General features: G+C 34.4%; 1 protein-coding gene across 1 annotated transcript in view; it reads left to right on the top strand.

Annotated features, from left to right (window-relative positions):
- Window positions 1-24,005, top strand: part of TINAG (tubulointerstitial nephritis antigen) — a 92,071-nt gene extending 68,066 nt beyond the window's left edge. The window contains exons 10-11 of the mRNA XM_077903593.1: window positions 7,341-7,386; window positions 23,364-24,005. Coding sequence (XP_077759719.1) covers window positions 7,341-7,386; window positions 23,364-23,498 — 181 coding nt within the window. The 3' untranslated portion in view covers window positions 23,499-24,005. The remainder of the gene's footprint in view (window positions 1-7,340; window positions 7,387-23,363) is intronic.
- Window positions 24,006-26,678: the final 2,673 nt, after the last annotated feature.

The raw sequence follows: 26,678 nt of genomic DNA, 5'->3' as shown, positions 1-26,678 counted from the left end.
CCCTGCAGTCTATTTTCTTTCATCTTTGGTCTAGCATTAATTAGCACCTTCTACAGCTCTCTATCCTATTCAGCCCTGCCATACTCACTAGGCCTGGGCTGAGCATTTTTTCAATGAAGTTTCTGAGTGTCTCTGAGAGAACATTCATAAGGCAACAAAAGCCTGCTTATCTTTGCCTCATTCTTGCTGCACTAATCTTTCAAATCTTTGTGTGAAGGGAGCTGAGAGCCTCTCTATCTGTAATCTCACCTTTAAAAGCAAAATCCTATATCCAGAGTAGTCATATCATTGTTATTGGCTTGAGGCTCATCTGGTGGTTCCTTTATACTTGTATCCTATCTGACTTTAATTTCCTTAATAAGAAGGGTTGGAGTTCCATATCAGGCTCTCTTATATATTTGTTCTCTCCTTTCCTCCTAAATTTCCTGTTCTAGTAGCTGTACTGCATAAGATTTCTTTACATGCCCACTGTTGAGAAACTTTATTTTTTATCTGTGTGGATCTATATTCACTAATACCAAATTTGTCTGCTCAGAAAACATGTGTTTGAATTCCTATTGTTAGTCTATTGGGCACACACTGGGATCCCAGAAGTAGTAAATTGTCAGATACATTGAATCGTTGTGGTCTAGATGATTCTGCTACAGTATATTACACCTACCATCAATATAATATAAAATTTTTTTTTTCCTTGTAACTCCAGGTTCTTAGATGAATCTGTTTTAAAGAACTTGATTCTTAAGCAAATGTGATCTTGACATCTGAGTTAGGAAATAATTATTCTCATCACAGAGGAATCCCTCAATCTACAGAAAAACTCTTTTACAATTTCTCTTAATAATCAGTTTTCTTTGGTTCTTACAGTATTTTACCTGTCAAAAACCCTAAAAAGTATTGAATTTAAAGGCTAATATGCAGAACCATTATCAGTAGGGAGAACTCAAAAGCAGATGAAGCCACTCTGTAATTACAGTCTTAGGCAATGACACATCAACCTGATTTTGGGGAGCATATCTCTGTGTAATATTAAGTGCACTATAAGTAACACCACTTTGGGGGCTCCTATTCGTTCATCCTTAAAATCCTAGGGTTAACCTTCACTCTTTCTTCTCCCTTTCCGTTTGGCCAACAAATTCCATCACTTGTTAAAAAGTTTTTATTTATATTCCAGTTAGTTAACATACAGTGTAATATTAGTTTCAGGTGTACAATTTAATGATTCAGCACTTCCATAGATCATCTGGTGCTCATCAGCAACAAGTACAGTCCTTCATCCCCCTGTTTCACCCATTCCCTCACCCTCCTCCCCTCTGGTGACCATTAGTTTGTTCTTCATAGTTAAGAGTGTTTTTTGGTTTCCCTCTCTTTTTTCCCCCTTTGATCATTTGTTTTGTTTCTTAAATTCTACACATGAGTAAAATCATATGGTATTTGTCTTTGACTGACTGACTTTGCTTAACATAATACTCTCCATTAAGTTTACCTCCAAAATAGCTCTCAAATCAGTGTCCTCCTGTTTATTCAATTCATTTACTGACAGTGTATTTCAATTCACTTCTCAACAAATATATATTTAGGGTTGACTATGAATGTCTTAGTGACTATTCTAGGTACTGGAATAAAAGCGTTAAAAGAATAAACAAGATTTCATTTATGGATCTTAGATTATTTTTCAGAATTTCATTATTTCTTGCTTTAAGGACCAACATTCATCTTATGCTTTCAATTTCCTTCCCCTGGAATCTCTCCCCCACCCCAGCATCAGAGTTATCTCTCTGAAAGACTATCCGGATCACATCATTGCCATATTTGAATGACTCTTTACCATCAACTTTGTAAGTGCCAAGGCTAGTGGCTATGGGTGCTCTTTTTGGCTTGAGCCAAATATGCTTTTCAAACTTGATTTCCTGCTGTTTTTTTCACTGTTCTCCAGCCTCAGAGGACCAAGAGCTCCTCTTTGACTAGGCTAAGATAAAGTTTTATTGGCTTATGAATTTGTGCTTAGTTATTGTACTTACACTTCATTTGTACCTGAAGAATTTCTACTCAGTTCTGTGAAGGAAGTCATCTTTGCCCTCAGTAGACAGTTATTTCTTTGTCTCTGAGCCATAGAAAATTTTAAAACATGCTTTTATGAAGGTAGCAATTAGGGATTCAAATTATTTTGGGGGATTCAAATTATTTTTATACTTGTTCATTTTTCATTTCACTCCCATTAGTTATATTTCTCACTCACTATAGGGAACTGTCAGTTCTCAGGCAGCCTCAGGGAATGTGGTACAATGGCTGTCCAGATTTTTCAATACCAGCATTTTCCCAGGTAACACTAAATTTTGAGAGAAAACAAGTATTAATGGATCTTAAATAATTAAAAAACAATTTAATAACTCATTAGACTGTCAGCTTCTTGAGGGCAAAAAATATAGCTTCTTTATACTAAACAACAGTTTTCTGAATAAAGGCAGAAATAAGTTGATGAAGTACACAGAGATTCTCTGCTTTTTTTTTTTTTGAAGGAGATATTTATGGGAATATAAATATTACCTTAAGAAAGTCATATCTCCAGTTCTCTCTTATTTGCCATATTTAATGTGACCACCACTGAATATATGCTCCTCAAGGACAAAATAAACTGAAACCAAGGAGAAACAACAAGAGTGACACTATGATTTAAAATCCTATGTATGGGGCACCTGGGTGGCTCAGCGGTTTGGCGCCTGCGTTTGGCCCAGGGCGTGATCCTGGAGTCTGGGGATAGAGTCCCGCGTTGGGCTCTCTGCATGGATCTTGCTTCTCCCTTTGCTTATGTTTCTGCCTCTCTCTGTGTCTCAGGAATAAATAAATAAAATTTAAAAAAATCCTATGCAAAGTAATTACTCATTTCCAATAATCTTGATATCTAGACATAGCTTAAACTATGCTTTTCAGAATTCTAGTATTGATTAGAACAGTTATCTGAAAACAGTATCCTTTTTAAAGAGAACATGCATAAAGATATTTGTAACCTTAGCAATACAAAATCTTAATATAAAATCTTAAATCATCCTTTAATGGGTTTTAATGCTTTATTCTTCAGAATTTATAGTCTCTCCAGAAATACTCTTGATATTATGCAGAAGAATAGTTTTTCCAGAACTACCTAAAAGTGGGCAAATAAAACCAATACAGAAGGAAGAGCTTAAAGGATCACATGCTTGAAATGGGAGATTCCCTAGACTCAGACTATGGAACTGTCAGCTCTCAGGCATCCCCAGGGAATGTGATATGATAGCTGCCCAGATTTTTTCTTTTTCTTTCTCTTTTTTAAGATTTTATTTATTTATTCATGAGAGACAGAGAGAGAGAGGGGGGTGGGAGGCAGAGACACAGGCAGAGGGAGAAGCAGGCTTCATGCAGGGAGCCCGACATGGGACTGGATCCTGGGTCTCCAGGATCATGCCCTGGGCCAAAGGCAGCGCTAAACCGCTGAGCCACCCGGGCTACCCTCCCAGATTTTTTCAATACAAGCATTTTCCTGCGTGTCACTGAATTTTGAGAGAAAAGAAGTATTACTGGGTCTTAAATAATTGAAACAATTTAACTTAATGAAGTAAGTACAAAAAACTCAAAAGAACAATATAGTTCACATGTAGAATTTCTTGAAGTGAGAAAAGCCACTATCAAGATTTTTCAAACTTGTGACCCGATTGTATAACTTATTTCAAATTAGCAGAGTTAAGGAAACAATCTCAACAGAGTAAGGTTATGGTCCTGGTCTATCGAAAAAATGTTTATGAGTAGTCCTTAAAATTAAGATGTATAAATGAGGGAAAGAGGAATGTAGATAGTTGTGTTTAGAGTATACATGAATGTAATAAAGATCCTTATGTCCCCAAAGACAGCCATTGACTTACAAGAGGACATTTGTAAAAATATATACCTGTTTCTAGAATATTCAGGCTATTGGTATAAGGACAAGTCAAAGTCCAGTACCACTATTCAGGTATCTATATATATTCCTGAATATATATTATTCATATTTCATGTATTCATATATATATGAAAATGCCCTTCATAGTTCAAGAAAAGAGGAACTCTTGCCTATAAATGAGCAATATAAATAGCTTTCTTGTTTTGTACCAGTTAACCTTTGTTTTTGTTTGGATAAAGGTTTTAGTTATGTGAATTTGCCATGATACCAGTGGGAAATCACTTAGGGCAAAGTGATTTTTTCCAGTATTTCAGAAAGCATTGGATATTTAAAAAACAACCCACAGTTATATTTCTTTTCAATACTCTATCATGACTCTATGGGCTGATTACCCTCTTAGAAACTGTCTAAAAATGATACAGGTGAGAAAAGATAACTGAAATTTGCTGTATAAATGTTAGATCCTGTGATAGATGGACCTTAGCTGTCATCTGACATAGAGGCTGTAACATAGGGAACTGCACAATAGCTTCCATGGTGAGGTGTAATATTCTTTTTATCTGAATTTTTTTTATCAAAGTTAGTATCCTTTGTTTATAATTTTCTTTCACAAGCATCCTAGTCTCTAAGACTATCAACCTCAGTGGCCTTCCTTTCTTCTTCTACTCTCACCTCTATTTTGAAAACTTGATTTGTTTTTCTGTCTATTTTGAGAATATCTGTAATAATCTGAATACTGGCATTTTCTCTGGGTTAGAAATGTCTTTTAATGAAGGCAACTTTAAGTTATAATGAACAGTCGTGTTTCCTGGAACTTATAGCAACTCCAAAAAGTTAATAGACTTACAAAATAAGAATTATTGCTATTATATATATGTAATATATCTATTATATATTATATTGAAAATATTATTTAGATAATCTTAACAAAATGTATAGGACATATGAAAAAATAGGCGATTGAACAGTGGTAAAAATAATAGTTTGTATTTCTTATATGTCTCCAAATTAGTTTATTTCACTTTTAATTTAACTGGTAATAGTGGAATAAGACAAATGACTACATTCTGAAGTCTCTTCACCTTTGTGAAAAAAATATTCTGCTTTCTTATCTGTTGGTAATGGAATTACGTGTAGTTTTTATTTTGCTAAATCTGAACCCCATATGCAACTGTGTATCTTCAAACGGTGTCTTAGTATTTCTGAGAATGCCTAGGGTTATCTGAAAAGGACTTAATACTAAATGCAATATTCAGATCCTGGTATATTTTTCTTGCATGTATTTTCTGTTCTCTCTGTTGAATACTCCTTTTTCTTCCCATGCAGCATCTTTGATGCATTGGAACCCAAGAAGTTAGATCTTACAAAGGGGAAAGGAACTTTTATCTATTTTTGGTATCATCTTCTATTTGGGTGTCATTCGTGGGGTTTTATATACTATATAGTTTTTAGTGAAATAGTCAGTTTTTACGACAAGTCTGACCCTTTCCCCAGCTTGAAACTTAGCTGAGTCCAGTGTGGATAGATGTGAGCAACAGAGAATTATTGTCTCAGTTACTCCTCCTCCCTTTTGATTGCAACTTAGTTACTAGATCAAGCTTATCCTGTCTGGATACCTCTTTTTTGATTAGGCTTTCTTTCTTAGGAGGCTCATTAGTGCATCAAGCAAAACTGCCCTGAACTTCTCATGTATTTGGTGAAATCTCAGATATGGGATTCCTCTCCTGCCTGTTTTATTTTGGAGTTGAATGTTTCCTTAGATATTTCTGATTTACTCTTGTATTTTATGTAAATAGCTAAAGTAACCAGTAGCCAGACCACCTGAATGGAGTTTGATTGAGGTAAAGACTGTTTGAAATTGTTATGATAGTTATGATAAATGAGTAGAAAATGAGCAATGCAGTTTCAGATATGACCTACTGCTTGAAGCGCATAATAACCTTTGGAGATTTGGGGGCACTTATTGTGAGTGGTAATTTTTTTTCCACGGTGATAATAGCTTTTGGTAGAAAAGTTACAAGGATGTAAATATAATTATAAAACTGCATAGTGGTTTTCAAAATCACACCATCTTGAACTTACAGATTAAACCGTCCAGCATATCTGAAACCTTAAAATATTCCAGTCTACTATTCCTATGTGTAGCAGAAAACCGAGACAGATGGGAACCATGACTCCTTAGTCAATTCCCGGAAAAAGAGAAAGTTTTATCAGTGTTATCCCATCTTCCACATCATTTTTTCTTCCCTCTCTTTTGTGCTCAAAGATCTATATGCATTAATGTATTTTCTTGAATGCTCCCCAAGATCTCTACTGTAAACCTGCCTTCTTTAGACAATACTTCTGTGCTATGGTACCATCATTTTATTCTGTCCCCTACTAAGAACAACTTTCTAGCAAATGGACATATTTAAAATATTTTAATAAATTTGTGTTTCTTCCAGGAATGTTTTTTCCCCCCAGGAATGTTTATTATACAAAGGGATATGGGGATTTGCTCTACGAAGTTCTGATGTTGAGATTTGAGATTGTTGGGATGGATTTGTGGGGCACTATGTGGGCAGTATTGTATTCTCATAGTCCATCACATCACACAAAAGTGGTAGTACATCATAGGCTTTCTCCACATAAAACTGTTGCTGTTCAGAACACACTGCAGTTGAGGACTGGATATTTATAAGAGAGAAATATAAGATGAAGAAAAACATAGGATTTGGAGTCCAGATTCAACATCTCCCATTCTATGTTCTTAGACAAGTCCTGTTATTCTATTAATAAATAGAACATGTTTACTAATATCTCCCTTATTAGATTTAGTCAAGAGTAAATGTGAGCTATTACAAGTTTGGATACTTTATGGATTGTTACATGCTACATTGAAAGTGGACCAGTTCTAGGAGTAAAAGATTTGATTTCCATACATACATGTGTAAATTGAAATCCCACATTAGGCACATAGCCATTTTATGAAATAATATACACATATACATATTTTCACATAAATTCTTTTATCTATAATAGTTAACTATATTTATACTATGGTTATCAGTATAGTCTTATACTGAGACTTTTAGTTTATGCCACTTAGGGTAGAGTTTCAGAGGGATACATATAAAGAAGGGAGGCATCTTTAAATACTTCAAAACCTCCATACCCTAGTTGTCCTAGAATTTATTTTCTTCAATAAATGAATTTTGTTTTAAGCCATTTGGGCATAAATAAGTATATTCTGAGCAAGTAAATAATGTTATGGTCAAAAAGAAAACTGCACAAGCACATTTTTGTAAGGCCTTGATGACAATTCCATAGTAAACCAGGTTGAAGCCATAAGGAAAATAAAAAAGATCAAAATCTGACAGTAATTTATATTTTATCAAGAGGCAAATCAAACATTTTTAATCATGCCAGTATTTTTTATTATTATTTGTAGATGGGGTACACTGAAAGGAGCACAAGGACAGAAAGAAAAATTCTGGGTATGTAAGTCTTTCCAATTGACTTTCTACCGTGAAATGAGTATTTTAGAATCATCTGGGTCTCTACTTACTGGTTTGTGTTATTTAGTCCTATCCTAAGTCACTGTAATATTGTTTGTAATAATAGTATTTTCTTCAGCAGAAAAATTTTATGATCATTTATATTATAGTAATAGTTTTTCTCTTTCCTCTTATTTCAAATTATAAATAAAGAACTGGTATTTTTTAAAAATGTTTTATTTATTTATTCATGAGAACACAGAGAGAGAGGCAGAGACACAGGCAGAGGGAAAACAGGCTTCCTGTGGGGAACCAGATGCGGGACTCGATCTCAGGACCCTGGGATCACGACCGGAGCCAAAGGCAGATGCTCAGCCACTAATCCACCCAGGTCCCCCAGAATTGGTATTTTTTTTAAGTGAAAATCAATAGGAAAACATTTGTTATCAGCTATATTAATGGTTAGACTTCTCTCATATGTCAATTTTGTGTTTTTACATTTTTTTTTACTATGGATGATGACTTTATAATGTTATAATCAATTACACATATTGATATCATATATAATAAACATATATGTAAATATATGAATGTATTTCCTCATGGTAAAGTGTTTTATTTTTGATTTTGCTAATTATGGCATATATATGTTTCTCCACTGAGAAAGAAACAATGTCTAGTCTAAAAAATTAGAGAAAGTTAAAGAACAATTTATAGAAGATTGGAACATAGCACTTCAAATATTGTTAATTACAATGAACTTTGGTTAATTGTTCCAGGTCCTTATATTATGTATATTTTAATTTTAATTTCTGCAAAAACACAGAAATAAATGAATAAGTAATGTATTCATTATGAAATCTGAATTTGAATATATGTAGTAGAAGGCATATTAAAACTTATAAAACATTAAATATTAGGAGTGATACTCAAAAGGGTGACTCTTGTTAATTAGATTTCTTCACGAGGCACTCACAAAAATCAATCAGCCAAGTACGTGGTCACCCCTTGTATCTATCTTGTTGATACACGGAAATATTTTGCTTTTAAGTAGAATGATGCTTCTTTGTATTTAGACTGAGCTCTCTTAAAATCATTATCTTCATTAGAATGAACCTTGCAGTAGCCAATAATTTAACATTAATGCTCAATAGTTAAAATTCATAATTTGTGGAAGAGGATATGTTACTTGAGTACCTACAGTTAAGTTTCTGTATGGAATTTCTACTAGATGAGTTTAAACAGTTATTCAATATCATAATAATATAATATTTAGAGGCAAAACAAAGTTTTATTTAAAACAAAGTCTTTGATTAATGTATTGAACTTAAACTGTTTTTGACATGTAGTGCCTCATAGCTATTTGTGGAGTGAATATGAATGAAAGTGCACAAGAAAACTTTCTGTGACCCTCTCACTTTTGACTTCATTATTTCCACCCTAAAGCCTCATGGATGTTATACACACATGTACACCCACACATATACTGACTCACTCTCATATATTCAACACATATATGCATACTATCCTTTTAAATTATTTTGTTGCAATTACTATCAATTTTGAACTTACTACTTGTCAAAAATATCAGAGAAAACTGTATGTCATGGGCATACAGGTAGGATTTATTTCTGCTATGACTCTTTTAGATAAATTGTTTAATGTCAGCGGTAAGAATAAGAATTAGATGAAAAATTATCATATTTTATTAAGTTGCACATTTTGGCCGTTTTTTTTTTTTTTCTCTAGTTAACTGTATCTTCATCTTGGGCCAGTATCATATCTACATTAATTGTCACAGTATTCAAAGGACAAAGCAGAAGGACTGCCACATATTGGGAATATGCACAATACTTTCGAATGAGTGAATGAATAACATTAATCTGTGCATTCAGGAAAAAATTAGTCAAGTCATTAAAATAGTTTTCATTTTACATAAAATTAATATTTGGTTTAATTAAAATATGAAGTCCTTATATAGTACTACTGTACTGCCAAGAATTATGGAGGGTCTGATGTTATCCCACTTGAATTAAGGACGTGGGTCAGAAGAAGAGTACTTAACTGTTGGTCACATCCAGATCAAGAGCCAGATGTCACCGCATGGGTCCTCACACTTTAGTCTTGCAGTGATAAGAGGCAACAATCTTTTTCCATACAGGTAGCACCTTATGATACCTCATAAATTAGGCACAGAGAACAACCAACTTTCTCCATTGTTTTATGTATATGTATATATGTGTGTGTATTTATCTATGTCATATATGTATATGACAAAAAACCTCCTTCAAGGAGAAAAACAAATATTCCATTAAGATGGGGTGGAAAGGATCTTGTGTTCTTATCCTTATGCTTAGTAATATAAATATGTCTTTCCAAGGGCCAGATAATGCCTTCAGATAATGACACAGATAATGTCTTCAAACGCTGAACTTCATCCTTTCTAACATATAAATACCAAAGGAGATAATGTTCCAATACTCCTGGCACCATGGGCTTAATTTAGGACCTTGTCTGGCCCTGACTCTTTGACCCTCTTGGGGAGATAAGAGAAGTTTTATTATCCTTTTGGATCCGATCAATTAACTAGACAAATGGCTACAGATCTAATTCTTATTGAATGTGAAGATAAAATATTTCTGTCAGAAAGGAAAACAAATATGCTCTATCTCTATTATCATATACACTTTTTGTGTGTCGGGAGATTAGTTTTTTGCAAGAGCACTGAGAAGTTCAGAGAAGTTTTATTTCCCCACAATTATATATGAATGTTTTAAAATATTTACAAGTAGGCCTACAATATTGTAAATTGTAATAAAAAAGAATAACTTCCATTACTAAATAAAATGTAATACATAACAAAAGCCATATATTCCACTAAATAAATTGAAAATACCAGAATTAATTTTCAAAACTCATATATATTTTTTAAGATTTTATTTATTTATTCATGAGAGACACAGAGAGAGAGGCAGAGACAGGCAGAGAGAGGCAGAGAGAGAGAAGCACTCTCTCAGCAGGGAGCCTGATATGAGACTCAATCCCAGGACTCCAGGATCATGACCTGAGCCAAAGGCAGACACTCAACCACTGAGCCACCCAGGTACCCCTCCAAACTCATATTTTTTTAAAATTTTTATTTATTTATGATAGTCACACAGAGAGAGAGAGAGAGAGAGAGAGAGAGAGGCAGAGACACAGGCAGAGGGAGAAGCAGGCTCCATGCACCGGGAGCGCGATGTGGGATTCGATCCCGGGTCTCCAGGATCGCGCCCTGGGCCAAAGGCAGGCGCCAAACCGCTGCGCCACCCAGGGATCCCAAACTCATATTTTTAAAGAAATGGGAAAGCTGAATCTGGAGAAGATTTTTCGGTCCTGTGAGCATTTGGTAGGTGTGGGCACAAGCTGAAGATTACATTTGAAATATGCAGAGAGAGGGAGACCTCTAGGAGAAAGAGAATCCAGCTGGATTTGGATTTAGAGGAACCAGAAACACACAGCTATCTCTTCTTATGGAATATTTATTGAGTATGAATAGTGTGAGTAGCTGAGGAGGGGGATGAAAAGGCAGAGTGAAATCTGCAGTCTTGAAGAATCTGCAGGAGGAGTCCCACTGGAAGACAGAGTTAGTGGTCTCAAATAAAATTCAATAAAATATATCCAACTTGTATACAGAGAAAAACATAATGAAAAAACAAAAGCAAATTCAGAAAAATGTAAATACAATCAATGATAGTACCTAATCAAATGGTAGTACCACCATTGATTGTTTTTACATTGTTCTAAATCAAATGGTTTAACATATATTTAATTGTATTCTCAGTAGGATTAAGAGAGAGACTGAGCCAGAATCAATTTTTAAAAACATGATGGCCAATAGTTTTCCAAAACTGAAGGACATCAACCCAAAGATTTAGAAAGCTCAATAAACTTCATGAAGGAGAAGTCAAGAAAACCACATCCAAGCATTTCATAATCAAATAGTTGAAAATAAAAGATAAAGTGAGGGCAGCTCCGGTGGCGCAGCCGTTTAGCGCCACCTGCAGCCCAGGGCGTGATCCTGGAGACCCCAGATCGAGTCCCGCGTGGGCTCCCTGCATGGAGCCTGCTTCTCCCTCTGCCTGTGTCTCTGCCTCTCTCTCTCTCTCTCTCCTCTCTCTAAATGAATAAATAAATAAATCTTAAAAAAAGTTAAAAAAATAAAAGATAAAGTGAAAAATTTAAAAATAGCCACTGTATTTAAAAGGATATAGGATATTATTCAGCCAGAAAGAAGGAAGAAATCCTGCCATTTGCACAACATGGATGAACCTCAAGGGCATTGGGAAATAAAGTCAGACAAAGAAAGACAAATACTACACAATCTCACTATATGTAGTAACTAAAGCAAACCAGTTAAACCTCAAATTCTTAGAAAAAAGAGATAAGATTTGTGATTAATAGAGGCAGGGGTTGAGGGCAATAAGAATAGGAGAAAGGGGGTCAAAGGTACAAAGTTCCAGTTACAAGATAAATAAGTTCTAAGGATGTAATAAACAGTCTGATAACTATAGTGAACAATGATGTATGTTATGTATGACAGTTGTTAAGACAGTAAATCCTGAGCATTCTTGTTAGGAAAATTTTTGTCTTTTTTTTTCTCTTTCTTGCATCTGTATCAGGTGATGGACGCTAACTGAAATTATTGTGGTAATCATTTTACAATATATGTAAGTCAAGAGGCTAGAGGAATAGGTTGATATCACAAAATAAATAACCTGGATTTAAAGCACAGGATGTAGTCACTTGTTTTACCATAAAGAAACCTCTGAATTTCAAGTAAGAAGGGAGAATCTTTACAATAAGCAATTCTAGAGCAGGAGTTAGCAGTTTGTTGGTTTGTCTTTTCTGTAAATGGCCAGGTAGTAAATGGTTTAAATATGGGGGGTGAGGGGATCACAGAAGTCTCTGTCACATATTCTATTTTAGTTGTTTCACAACTCTTTAAGGAAAAAAATCAAAATAAAACTAAATACTCAGCTCATGATCTGTACCAAAACGTTACTGGCCAGATTTGTCCATGAGCCATAGTTTGTCAATGCCTTAGCTAAAGCAACTTTATATTCATGTGGAAAAACACTGAACCTTGGCCCCCTAACTCAAAAACTACGTGAAAAACTAATTTAAAGTGGAACATAGACTTAGGTGTGATTGCAAAATAATAAAACCTCTAGAAAAAAACTTGGACAAATATGTTAGTAATATCAATTAGGCAAAGCTTTCTTAAACTGCATACAAAATGAATAAACTTTATATGGAAAAATTACCAGACTACATTAAAATAAAAACTATCAGAAGACAGCATTATGAGATAGAAAAGGTAAAACATAAACTGAGAGATTATCTACGGTCATCTATCTATCATCTATCTATCATCTATCTATCATCTATCTATCTATCTATCTATCTATCTATCTATCTATCTATATGGCAAGGACTCACATGCAGAATATATAAAATTCTTACAAATATACAGGAAGAAAGAAAAATAACAATAGCTCAATAACAATACTGGACAACAAATTTGTACACCTACTTCACAAATGAGGAAATCCAAATGGCAAGCCAACATATGAAAAGGTATCCAACATTTACTAGATTGTCTTAAATTAAAAGAATTGGAATTACCAAGTGTGGGCAAGGATATGGAATAACTGGAACTTTCTTCTGTTAAATGTGTAAATGGTACAATTACTTAGGTTCATTGTGTTTATCAACAAGAGAATGGATAAACAAATTGTGGAATAGTTATATAATAAAAATACTCAACAATTTAAAACAAGTTAGTTATATATGCTGTTATATATATATATATATATATATATATATATATATATATATGTATATATATGATAAAAGGATGGATTATTGCGTTATTAAAAACATTAATTCCAGGAAGAACTGATGGTAGATAGGAAGGTAGATATTGACAGGGAGAGAAAATGGTAGACCTTCTGGCATTCTAAAAATAGTTTTTATCTTGATCTTCCTGGAGGTTTCGGTAGGCATAAACCTCATAAACATGTGTATAAACTCACTAAACTTTGCACTTCTTATTAATACACTTTATACATGTGATTGTACTATATATCTCAAAAGAAAAGATTTAAAAATCTTTAGAAATTTAAATCTTGGGCAGCCCCGGTGGCGCAGCGGTTTAGCACTGCCTGAAGCCCAGGGTGTGATCCTGGAGACCCTGGATCAAGTCCCACGTCAGGCTCTCTGTATGATGCCTGCTTCTCTCTCTGCCTGTGTCTCTGTCTCTCTCTCTCTCTCTCTGTCTCTATGAATAAATAAATAATAAAAAAATCTTAAAAAAAAAAGAAATTTAAATCTTTGGAAAATTTCTTTCCTACATTTTCACCCATTCCTTTAAAATTACATTTTTAAATTCAGGCATTTGGAAGGAAAAACTAACAATTGGTGAGGGAATAGAAGAAATAACAGTAGGAAGAATAAGATTAATAAACAAAATATATATTCTGAGGTGCCTTTTATTAGTGCTGATTTACAAAGTACTATTCTTCATAATTTATAATCTTGCCTTTTATGGAAACCTAGGCTAGATCTCATTAGTACATAAATTTGCATTTGTTTATAAAAACATCACATAGTCTTCTGATTTTACCAAATATCTAATGATGAAATGTGGGTAGTAATAATTTTAAGACATCCAAATGAGAATAGGTACAGTGCTACATATCATAGTTATAAGAATTTAAATCATATTATTATTTTTGACAGTTATCTTAGGTTGTGACTATTTTTTTGACTCTCATCTTTGAATATACACATATCAGAACTGAATACAAAGTTTAGAAATGGGAATTCAGTACAGCTCATTGTTGCTAAAACTCTCACACACTTTGTTACTGTCTTACTTCCAGCTAAATTGAGGACATTCCATCTTTGAAGTCGTAAATTGAAGTCATAATTTTAGACACAGTTTTGAAAGTGCTCCTTTATGATGTCAGGACTGATTAATAAGGCAAAGGGTCAATATAAAAAGAAGCAAATTATGACATCAAATACATAAATAATGTATGGAGTAAAAACATAGAGTTTTGTATGTGCTCAAAGTTAAGTTGTTATCAATATAAAATAGACTGTTATACATATAAGATGTTTTGTGTTGGTGTCATGGTAACCACAAAGCAAAAACCTACAGTAGATTCACAAAAGTTAAAGAGAAAGGAATTAAAACATACCACTCTGGACAATCATCACCCATAAAAAAAAGCAAAAGATAAAAAAGAAACAGGGAACTACAAAACAACCAGAAAATAATAAGATAGCATTAGTAAGTTTTTATTTATCAATAATTTAAATGTAAATGACTAAATTCTCTAATCGAAAGGTGTAGAGTGACTGAATGGATTAAAAAACAGGACCCAATTATAGCTGCCTATGAGACTCTTTTCAGTTTTAAGGGCACACATAGGCTGAAGGGATAGAGAAAGATATCCCATACAAATAGAAAACAAAAGAGACCAGGGGTATCTATAGTCATTATCAGATGAAGCAGACTTTAAGTAAAAAATTGTAACAAGAGAAAAGAAGTTCTTTATACTGAAAAGGGGATCAATTAATCACGAGGATATAACCTGTGCACCCAACATTGGAGGACCCAAATCAATTAAGCAAATATTGACAGATCTGAAGAGAAATAGACAATCCAATAACAGTAGAAGATTTCAATACTCCACTATGAGCAATGGACAGATTACTCAGAAAGATACTCAATAAGGAAACCCTGGATTTTAACTATACATTAGACCAAATAGACCTAACAGACATATACTTTACATTCCACCCAAGAACAGCATTAAGCATATTCTTCTCAAGCCCCCACAGAACATTCTCTAGGGTGGATCATATGTTAAGTAACAAAACAAGCTTTAGCAAATCTAAGATTGAAATCATGCCAAGTATCATTTCTGACCAAATTATATGGAACTACTATTCAATAACAAGAAAAAAATTGGAAAATTCACAGATGTATGGAAATTATATAACACATTTCCGAAAAAAGAGTGGATTAAAGAAGAACTCAAAAGAGAAACTAATATCTTGAAATAAATAAAAATGAAAAAAACAACCTATTAGAATCTATGGAATTCAGCAGAAGAAATTGTAAGAATCTTTATAGGATTAAATGCCTACATTAATAAAGAAGAGAGATCACAAATAATTATACATTCTTCAACAACTAGCAAAAGGAGTACAGACTAAACATGAAGTTAGTATAGGGAAGAAAATAACTATAACTATATATCAGAGTAGTAATAAATGAAAAAAAAAGGCCAGAAAATCAATATGAAATATCAACAAAACTAATAATTGTTTGTTTGAAGACAGACAGAATTGACAAACCCTTACCTAGGCTAAGAAAAAGGAGAGAAGACTGAAATAAGTAAAAATCAGAAATGTAAGAGGAGATATTACAATGAATACAAAGGATTATAATAGACTTCTATGAAAAACTATATCCCAACAAACTGGATAGCCTAGAAAAAAATGGATAAATTCTTGGAAGAATACAACCTAACAAAACTGAATTATTAAGAAATAGGAAATCTGGGACACATCAGTGGCTTACTGCCTTCAGCTCAGGGCATGATCCCAGAGGCCAGGGATCAAGTCCTGCATTGGACTCTCCACAGAGAGCCTGCTTCTCTCTCTGCCTGTGTCTCTGCCTTTCTTTCTGTTCATGAATAAGTAAACAAAATCTTAAAAAAAAGAAATAGGAAATCTGAATAGATATATAAGGAGTGAAAATGTTGTATCAATAATTAAAAATATCTCGACAAAGAAAAGCATAGGACCAGATGGTTTTACTGATAAATTCTACCTAATATTTAAATAAAAATTAACATCAATGCTAGCAATTTTTTGGTGCAGTCTTTTGGGTATTCATGTCATCTGCAAGTAGTGAAAGTTTGACTTCTTCCTTGCTGATTGGATGTCATTTATTTCTTTTTGTTGTCTTATTACTAAAAGTAGGACTTCCAGTTCTATACTAAGTGACAGTGGTCAGAGTGGACATCTCTGTTGTGTTCCTGATTATAGAGGAAAAGCTCTTGTTTTCCTCATTGAAGATATTAGTTGTAAGTTTTTCATATATGGCCTTTGTGATGTTGAGGTATGTTCTCTCTCTCCCTACTTTGTTGAGGATTGTTATCAAGAATGGATGGAAATACTTGTCAAAGGTTTTTTCTGCCTCTATTGAGAGGATCATATGGTTCTTATCCTTTATTAATGTAGTATATCACATTGATTTGTAAATATTGAACCACCCTAGGAGTGGTGACCTAGGAGTAAATCCTATGTGATCATGGTGAATGATTTTTTAAATGTATTGTTGGGTTTGTTTTGGACTATTTTATTGAGAATTTTTGCATCCATGTTCATAAGGGATATTGGCCTATAGTTCTTTTTTAGTAGAGTCTTTATTTTTGGTATCAGGGTAATGTTGGCTTCATAGAATGAATTTGGAAGTTTTCATTTCTTTTTTATGTGACCTAGGAGTAAATCCTATGTGATCATGGTGAATGATTTTTTAAATGTATTGTTGGGTTTGTTTTGGACTATTTTATTGAGAATTTTTGCATCCATGTTCATAAGGGATATTGGCCTATAGTTCTTTTTTAGTAGAGTCTTTATTTTTGGTATCAGGGTAATGTTGGCTTCATAGAATGAATTTGGAAGTTTTCATTTCTTTTTTATGTTTTTTTTTAAAGATGTTATTTATTCATGAGAAAGAGAGAGAGGGAGAGAGAGAGAGAAGGAGAGAGAGAGAGAGAGAGAGAAAGACAGAGAGAGAGAGAGGCAGAGAACAGGCAGAGGGAGAAGCAGGCTTCATGCAGGGAGCCTGACATGGGACTCGATCCCGGTTCTCTAGGATTGCCCTGGCTGAAGGCGGCGCTAAACCACTGAGCCACCTGGGCTGCCCTCTTTTTTATGTTTTTAAAATAGTTTTGAGAATATAGGTACTAAATCTTCTTTAAATGTTTGGCAGAGGGACACCTGGGTGGCTCAGTGGTTGAGAATCTGCCTTTGGCTCCGGGCATGATCCTGGGATCGAGTGGTGCTTTGGGCTCCTCACAGGAGCCTGCTTCTCCCTCTGCCTGAGTCTTTGCCTCTCTCTGTGTCTCTCATGAATAAATAAATAACATCTTTAAAAAAATGTTTGGCAGAGTTTTTCTGTGAGGCTATCTGGCCCTAGACTTTTGTTTGTTGGGAGTTTTTGATTACTGATTCAATTTCTTTCCTGATTATTGGTCTGTTCAAATTTTCTATTTCTTCTGGTTTCAGTTTTGGTGGTTTCTATGAAAGATTCCACCAAAAAACTTCTAGAACTAATAAACAAATTGAGTAAGTTTCAGGACACAAAATTAAATGTGTTGCATTTTTATACACCAATAATAAAGCAGCAGAAAGAGAAATTAAGGAATCAATACCATTTATAATTGCACTAAAAAACAATAAGATACCTAGGAAGAAACCTATCCAAAGAGGTGAAAGACCTATATTCTGAAAACTCTAAAACATTGATGAAAGAAATTGAAGATCACAAAAAGAAATGGAAAGACATTCCATGTTCATGGGTTGGAGGAATAAATATCATTAAAATTCCTATACTACCCAGAACAGTCAACACATTTAATGTAATTCCTATCAAAACACCACCAGTATTTTTCACAGAGCTAGAACAAACAATCCTAAATTTGTATGGAATAACAAAAGACCCCAAATAGCCAAAGCAACCTCAAAAAAGAAAAGCAAAGCTAGAGGCATAACAATTCTGGACTTCAAGTTATACTACTAAGTGGTAGTGATCAAAACAAAATAGATTTGGCACAAAATATCTGGCACAAAAACAGACACATAGATCAATGGAACAAAATAGAAAACCCAGGAATGAATCCATAACTATGTGATAAACTAACCTTAAACAAGCTGAAAAGAATATCCAGTGGGAAAAAGACAGTCTCTTCAACGAATGGTATTGGGAAAACTGGACAGGCACATGCAGAACAATGAAATTGGACAAGTTTTTTACACCATACACAAAACAAATAAAATATATATGAAAGACCTAAATGTGAGACTTGAAACCATAAAGCTACTAGAGGAGAACACAGGCAATAACCTCTTTGCGTGAGTTATAGCAATTTCTTTCTAGATATGTCTCCTGAAGCAAGAGAAACAAAACTAAAAATAAGCTATTGGGTCTTCATCAAAATAAAAAGCTTCTGTGCAGCAAAGGAAACAGTCAACAAAACTAAAAGGCAACCTATGGTTTGGGAGAAAATATTTGCAAATGATATATCTGATAAAGGGTTAGTGTCCAAAATATATAAAGAATTTTAAAATGCAACACTCAAAAAATGAATAATACCATTGAAAATGGGCAGAAAACATGAATAGATATTCTTCCAAAGAAGACATCCAGATGGCCAACAGACACATGAAAAGATGCTCAACATCACACTCTGCATCAGGGAAATACAAATCAAAACTACAATCAGATATCACCTTACACTCATCAGAATGGTTAAAATCAGCAACACAAGAAACAACAGGTGTTGGCGAGGTTGTGGAGAAATGGGAACACTCTTGCAGTCTTGTTTGGAATACAAACTTATCCTGCCACCCTTGAAACAGTATGGAGATTCCTCAAAAAGTCAAAACTAGAACAACCCTATGATCTAGCAATTGCACTACTAGGTATTTACCCAAAGAAAACAAAACAAAACAAAAAAACTAATTCAGAGAGATATCTACAGCCAGATGTCTATAGCAGCATTACCTACAATTGCCAAATAAAGAACCCAAGCATCCTTAGACTGATGAATGGATAAAGAAGGTGTGGTGTATGCAACGGAATATTACCCAGCTATAAAAAAGAAAAATCTTGCCATTTGCAATGGTATGGATAGAGGTAGAGAGTATTCTGTGAAGTGAAAGAAGTCAGAGAAAAACAAATATCATTTAATTCATGTGTGGAATTTAAGAAACAAAACAAACGAGCAAAGGGGGGAAAAAGGAGGGAAGGAAGCTAACCAAGAAATAGATTCTTAGCTATAGAGTCTTAGCTATACGGGACAAACTGATGATTACCAGAAGGAATGTGGGTGGGTGGATGGATGAAATAGGTGATGGATATGAAAGAGTATACTTGCTGTGATAAGCACCAAGTGCTCAATGGAATTGTTGAATTACTGTATTGTACAAGTGAAACTAATATTACACTGTATGTTAACTAACTGTAATTTAAATAAAAACACTTAAAAATTAACACCAAATCCTTCTCAAATTTTTTAAAAATTTGAAGAGGAAGGAACACTCCCAAACTCATTTCACAAGGCCAGGATTACCCTGATACCAAAGCCAGAAAAGGAAGCTAGAAGGAAAGAAAATATCCCTAATTAATAAAGATTCAAAAATTAAAAAAAAAAAAATACCAGCAAACTGAATCCAGCAGTACATTAACATGATCATAATCATGATCATAGGGATTTATGCCTGGCAACATAGGCAAACCAGTAAATATGATACCCTTATTAATAAAATGAAAGATAAAAAATTATAAGATCATCTCAATAAATATAGACAAAGCATTTGACAAAATTCAACATCTTTTAGTGGTTAAAAACTCTAAAAAACTAAACTTAGAAGAAGTATACCTCAGCATAATAATGGACATATACGACATCATATTCAATAGTGAAAGATTAAAAAGTTTTTCTCTAAAATCAGGAATAAAATAAGGGTGTCCCCTCTTAGCTCTGCCATTCATCATAGTACTGGATGTTCTAGACAGAGTACTTAGATGAGAGAAAGAAACAAAAGGAATCCAAATCAGAATGGAAGAAGTAAACTGTCTCTGTTTGTACATGATACAATCTTATATATATATAAACCTAGACTGCACCAAAAATCCATTAGACCTAATAACAAAGCAGCAGGGTACAAAATCAACATACACAAATTAATTGCCTTTCTTTCTTCTTTCTTTCTTTCTTTCTTTCTTTCTTTCTTTCTTTCTTTCTTTCTTTCTTTCTTTCTTCTTTCTTTCTTTCTTCTTTCTTTCTCTTTTTTTTCTTTCTTTCTTTTCGTTCATTCTTTTTTGAGAGAGAGTGAGCCTGTATGAGTGGGGGTGGGGGAGTACTGGGGGTATCCCAAGCAGGCTCCACACATGGGGTTCAATCTCATGATTCTGGGATCATGACCTGAGCCAAAATCAAGAGTCAGACACTGGGACCCCTGGGTGGCTCAGTGGTGGAGTGTCTACCTTTAGCTCAGGGCATGATCCTGGGGTCCTGGGATGGAGCACCACCTCAGGCTCCCCAGAGGGAGCCTGCTTCTCCCTCTGCCTGTGTTTCTGCCTCAATCTGTGTGTCTCTCATGAATAAATAAAATCTTAAAAAAAAAAAGTCAAACACTTAACTGACTGAACCACCCAGGCACCCTAATCAGCTGCATTTCTATACACAAACAGTGTACTATTTAAAAAAATATTTCATTTATGATACAATAAAAATATGTATATTTACCATAAATTTAACTAAGGATGTGAAAGATCTGTATAACAAAAATTATAATAAATTGATAAAAGAAATTGAAGAAGACACACATAAATGGAGTGATATCCCATGTTCATGGATCAGAAAAAATAATATTGTTAAAATGTCCATACTACCCCAAACCATCTATAAATTCAATGCCTTCCTTATCAAAATTCCAATGACAATTTTCACAAAAATGAAAAATATCCTAAGATTTGTATGGAAACACAAGATATCCTGAGGAGCTAAAGTAATCCTGAAAAAGAACAAAGCTGGAAGCATTACAATTCCTGATTTCAAATTTTATTATGAAGTTATAATAATCAAAACAGTATGTTACTGACATAAAAATAGACACATAGACCAATGGAACAGGATCCAGTGCCTAGAAATAAACCCACTTATATATAATCAACTAATACTTGACAAAGGAGCCAAGAAGAGGCAATGGAGAAAGGACAGTCTTCAATAACTGGTGTTGAGAAAACTATTTAACCACATGCAAGAGAATGGAATTGGATTTCTATCTACACCATTCAAAAAAATTAACTCAAAATGGATTAAAGACTTAAATGTAAGACCAGAAATTGCAAAGATAGAGGAAGAAAACAGGACAAAAATCTCCTTGACATTGATCTTTGCAGATATTGTTTGACTATGACAGCAAAGTTGCAAAGACAAAAGCAAAAATCAATAAATGGAACTGCACCACACTAAAAGACTTCTGCCTACCAGAACAATCAGCAAAATAAAAAGGCAACCACGGGGGTGGGGGCTGAAGGGGGGGATATTTGCAAACTGGAACTCATGCAACTCAGTAGCAAAAACCACACATAATCCAATTTAAAAAATGGCCAAACGATGTGAATAGACATTACCCCCCCAAAAAAATTATACAAATGGCTAATAATTACTTGAAAATGTACTCAGTATCATTAACCATCAGGGAAATGCATATCAAAACTGCAATGAAATATTACTTCACACCTGTTAGAATAGCTAGTATCAAAAAGACAGGAGAAAAAAAAGTGTTGAGAAAGATATAGAGAAAAGGGAACCCTAGTGCACTGCTGATGGGGATACAAACTGGTACAGCCACTGTGGAAAATAGTATGGTGGTTCCTCAGAAAATTAAAAATAGAACTATAGCGATCCAGCAATTTCATGTCTGGGTATAATATCCTTCAGGGCTGTTTCTGTTACATTTAGTTGTGGCCAACTAGCTCCCTTCTGGCCTTTATAATATTCTTATATACTCCATTAATGTTTCTGCCACCCTTCCCTCCAAAGACTTATTCACTTAAGCTCTAAACCTCAGTGGACATTCTGGACCTAGTCTAACTTTCTAATCATCCTCATATTTTAAAATTAAAAATAAAAGTAGAAACAATATTTTATTCTTATTGACTTGACTTTCTGAATATTCCTCAGATACTTCCCCTATTTCTCTTCTTAGTTTCCCTGCCCTGTTAAGACATCTGACTTATTTCAAGTTTACCAGCTAGTCTCCCTGCCTCTTGTGTTTACTCTCTTAAATCCATCCTTCTTGTTCCACATGGAGTAATGTAATCAAAATCTAAATTTGTCCACACTGCTCTCCTGCTGGAAGCAAAACAAGAACTTTTCATCATTTTCACCATTATTTTCTCAGTATGTATTTCCTTAACTCCCTTTCAGCCTCATAACCTACCAACCGGCTTCTGTTTTATGATCTAATTATACTAATTTCATTGCTTCCTTTCAGTGTTTCGTGCTGCTCCATGGTTTGCTATGTATGCTTTTACTGTTTTTCTTCACCTGAGTCTCCTTTTCTCCTCTTTTAATCTGGTTGATTTATTCCCAGACTTTAATATGCATTTCATGTGGCACTTCTTCCATGACAACTTTTCCTGAACCACCCAAATAATGAGATGCCCATCAGCTATCTTCAATAGCTCCCTGTTCTACCTTAGTCTGTGGCTTACGGTTGTTGTCCTTCATTAGACCATAAGCTCCCTGAACAGAGGATAATATATTATTTATCTTTGTTCCTCTGGTTCCTAACACAGAGCCAAGTCACATAGGAGACACTATAATTGCAGGTTGTGTGTCATCTTTTGATTTGGTATCACAAACTCTCTTATATGTTATCATTATATGCTTGGGAACCGAGAGGTTTTGAACCAATTCTGGTTACTGTGAACTTGAATAAACATACACATTAATGTAATGTATAAATAGCATAACTGTTTTATTATTTAGAAAATATTTAGTCTCTTAATTATGATCTATAATAAGCTACATATAAGTCCTTTGTGTTTTTACAGTCAGGATTAAATATCCAACTATGTTACTCAGCTTTTCTCTTTTTTTTTTTTTTTTCTACAGATTGCTGCCAATTCCTGGGGAATTTCATGGGGAGAGAATGGCTATTTCAGGATTCTTCGAGGAGTAAATGAATCTGACATTGAAAAGTTGATTATCGCAGCTTGGGGCCATCTGACAAGTTCAGATGAACCATAACATATCATTAAATTTCCATAAGGCCATGCATTTAAGTAACCCCTTAAATTGAAATTAAGCAATGTGAGGTTCTCTGTGACAGTGGAATCTTTGTTTCTTCACCTTGTTATTATAATGTGCCTGTTTTCTTGTTTCACCCCAGACTCCATGCTTCCGTTTCCTTTATATCACTGAGCATATAAAAACACTAATAGAGGATAGCAGAGTAGCTAAATGTCTTTAAAGTTATCTGGTTGTTTTTCTTTTTCTCTCATGATAATTCCATTTTTGACTTTGATAGTTCACAGAAGTGTGACAGCACTTGTCTTAAAAGTACATGGCATTCCTTTGTAGAAATGAAGTAGTTTCTATCCTTAACCAATGAGGATTTCAGGCAACAAAACAAAACAAAACAATGGAAATACCAATTTACCATCTTTATGACTTTTTCAAGCAAATAATGTTTTCTGAATTAGTATCTTGCTTATGATTTCCCAAAACAAGAAAATAGATTACTGTTTCTCTCAATATGCTAACATTTGTTTCTTTTTATTTGTCTTAACCTCACTTGCAATCTGAATTCAAAAGGGAAGTAACTCTCCACAGGAAATAACTATTCTTTATGGTAATTTAATCTTTAAACTGTGTATTGGCCTGTGCTATAAAGAAGATGGTGTCTGGAGGGAAAATTTTGCACCACCTCCTTTGGTTCTTTTCTAATAATTAAATTAACAGATTTAGAGGAGAAAAGCAAATATTTAATTATGTATGCACAAGTGCCCCATAAAAATATGAGACTCAAACAAGGGACTGAAGTAGTCATCTTTAATACCTCCTTGACAAAGAAATAATAAGTTTGTGAAGAACTGACCAGACAAAGAAACCTAGGTTTGGGTATTAATTAGTGAATAAATTAAGCATAGTTTGTTTACATAGCTTTCTCAGCCTTGATTATCCTTTCTCTGGTAATAAGAATGTCTCTCTATCTTCTGGTTCTGGGAAGGTACTTTTCAAACAGGAGAATTATTTCCTTTTTTCAGGGGGATGGAGAGGAGTGTCAGAATATCATTGTACTGGTTATTCTCAAATAACTTTAATTCAAAGTAGTCAATATGTCAAAGTGGCATAATCTGGGGCAGCTTGACCCGAACCCCATCACTGGTAAGTAATGGAAAAATTTAGAGGCCAACAATGGAAGTATAGTCTTCACACACACACACACACACACATACACACACATACACACACATACACACACCTATTTTTGGAAGCCAGTACACTTTATGTAAAGTCTAATAAAACCAGTTACAAAGCTGTATTTGGAAAGATAACATATTTACTCCTGAAAACAGCAACCTGATGTCATGAGTCAGAAAGAATAAATAGACTTTTATCACAACCATTTCACAGTTCAGTACTTGAGATTCCAAAAAGTAAGCTAAATTTGCACTGATTTGCATCTAATTTTTATTTTAGTTCTCTATAGTCAGAGAAATAAAATAGCATCATCATAATGGTTGAAAAAGGATATAATCTTTTAATAATTCACTGGCGCCTTAAATGGCAAACTAACAAATGAAAAAGCAAAGCTGATCAGTAAGTGAGCATGGCCGATTATAATTACAATGTTAGGATATCCGTGGCCTCCAATTTCTGTGCACTCTGTCATCTGAATTTTCATTGTGGAACTTTTCTATGCTTTTGTGCCTAAAGGTGCCCTGATTAGATAAGCAGACAAGTTGAAAATGTAAGCAAGCCAAGCACAGAAAGGTGAGTGTAGCTGCAGTTCCTTTCCCCATTAATCACTGCAGTTTCATCAGAAGCAGCATCTACTCACTTGGTTCTGCCCTACATTATACCCACAAGTCTGATTCACCTTGGCTAAAGTTCCCCCAGTGGGCTGAGAAATAATCTGGTTTTGTTCCAATTTGGATTCCTCTAGAAGCAGTCCCTGAGACAAAGGTTTGAGTGCACATAGTCTGAACAGTGAAGGGAACACTGAAGAAAGTGAGTAGTGATGTAGGGTCATTGAAGGCAGACAACAAAGGCTGTGTTGCCAAGCAAAGTGGTACCATAGGCAATGTGCTCTTATCTCACTAGGGATGGTTCATATATTCCTCAGATTAATGTCACCCATGAAGGACGTGTGTCGGTTCAAGACTGCTCCAGAGGGGCATGAATTACCTGTTTGGTCTGGTCTGGAAAGTTGTAGTGTCAAGAAAAAAACACAGGCAAAGGGCACCTGTGTGGCTCAGTAGTTGAGCATCTGCCTTTGGCTCAGGTCATGATCCTGAGGTCCTGGGATCAAGTCCTGCATCAGACTCCCTGCAGGGAGTCTGCTTCTCCCTCTGCCTATGTCTCTGCCTCTTTCTGTGTCTCTCATGAATAAATAAATAAAATATTTTTAAAAAACACAGGCAAAGAAAAGCAGGTCTGGGAGTTGCATATCAGGCTGATGTCCACTGAAATGACACAGGTAGGTGATGTGTCTCTGTCACAGGTATTAAAACATTTTTAAGACATTCCTTAGATGCTAAGGATTGAGGAAATAATAAGTGGTAATGCTCTAAAATGACAGATGACTGGTGGGGGACAGGATAAATGGGTGATGGGTATTAAGGAGGGCGCTTGATATAATGTGCACTGGTTGTATATGCAACTTGTGAATCACTAAATTCTACACCTGAAACTAATAATACAATATATGTTTACTAAATTGAATTTAAATTAAAAAAAGAAGAAAGAAAAACACTTACGGGATTGAGTTGATACAATTTTGTCCTTATTATGTAAATGGTTAAAGCTTGTTGGAATTGATTTTAACATTGTGGTTTGTGAGTCTAGATTATAGGCCTAGATTTTGTTGTTTTAAAATTCACTTACTTTTCTAAGGATCCTAACTGGTAAGGAAACTAACCTCAGATATTTGAAGGAAAATATCACAAGAGTAAACTCCATAGGAAGACACAAGATATGTTTGTCCAGCAGTAACACTAAGACCTAAAGAAGAGACCAAAGCTAGTTGGAACAGAAATATATCCACGAGGCAAGAAAAATACTATTCCTAAGAAATACAAAAGTCGTTGTATTTATTTGAATGATGTTGCTTCTCATTTTTACTATGTTAAAGAACATATTTGGCTTTCTTTATTAGCCAAAGGTCCTGAATCAACCTTTAGAAAGTAGTGGTTGATATAATCT

This window comes from Canis aureus, chromosome 7 (genome assembly GCF_053574225.1).
Source record: "Canis aureus isolate CA01 chromosome 7, VMU_Caureus_v.1.0, whole genome shotgun sequence".
In the NCBI taxonomy this organism is placed as follows: Eukaryota; Metazoa; Chordata; class Mammalia; order Carnivora; family Canidae; genus Canis; species Canis aureus.
Note: the sequence above shows the minus strand (reverse complement) of the source record. Positions and strands in the feature narration are given on the sequence as shown.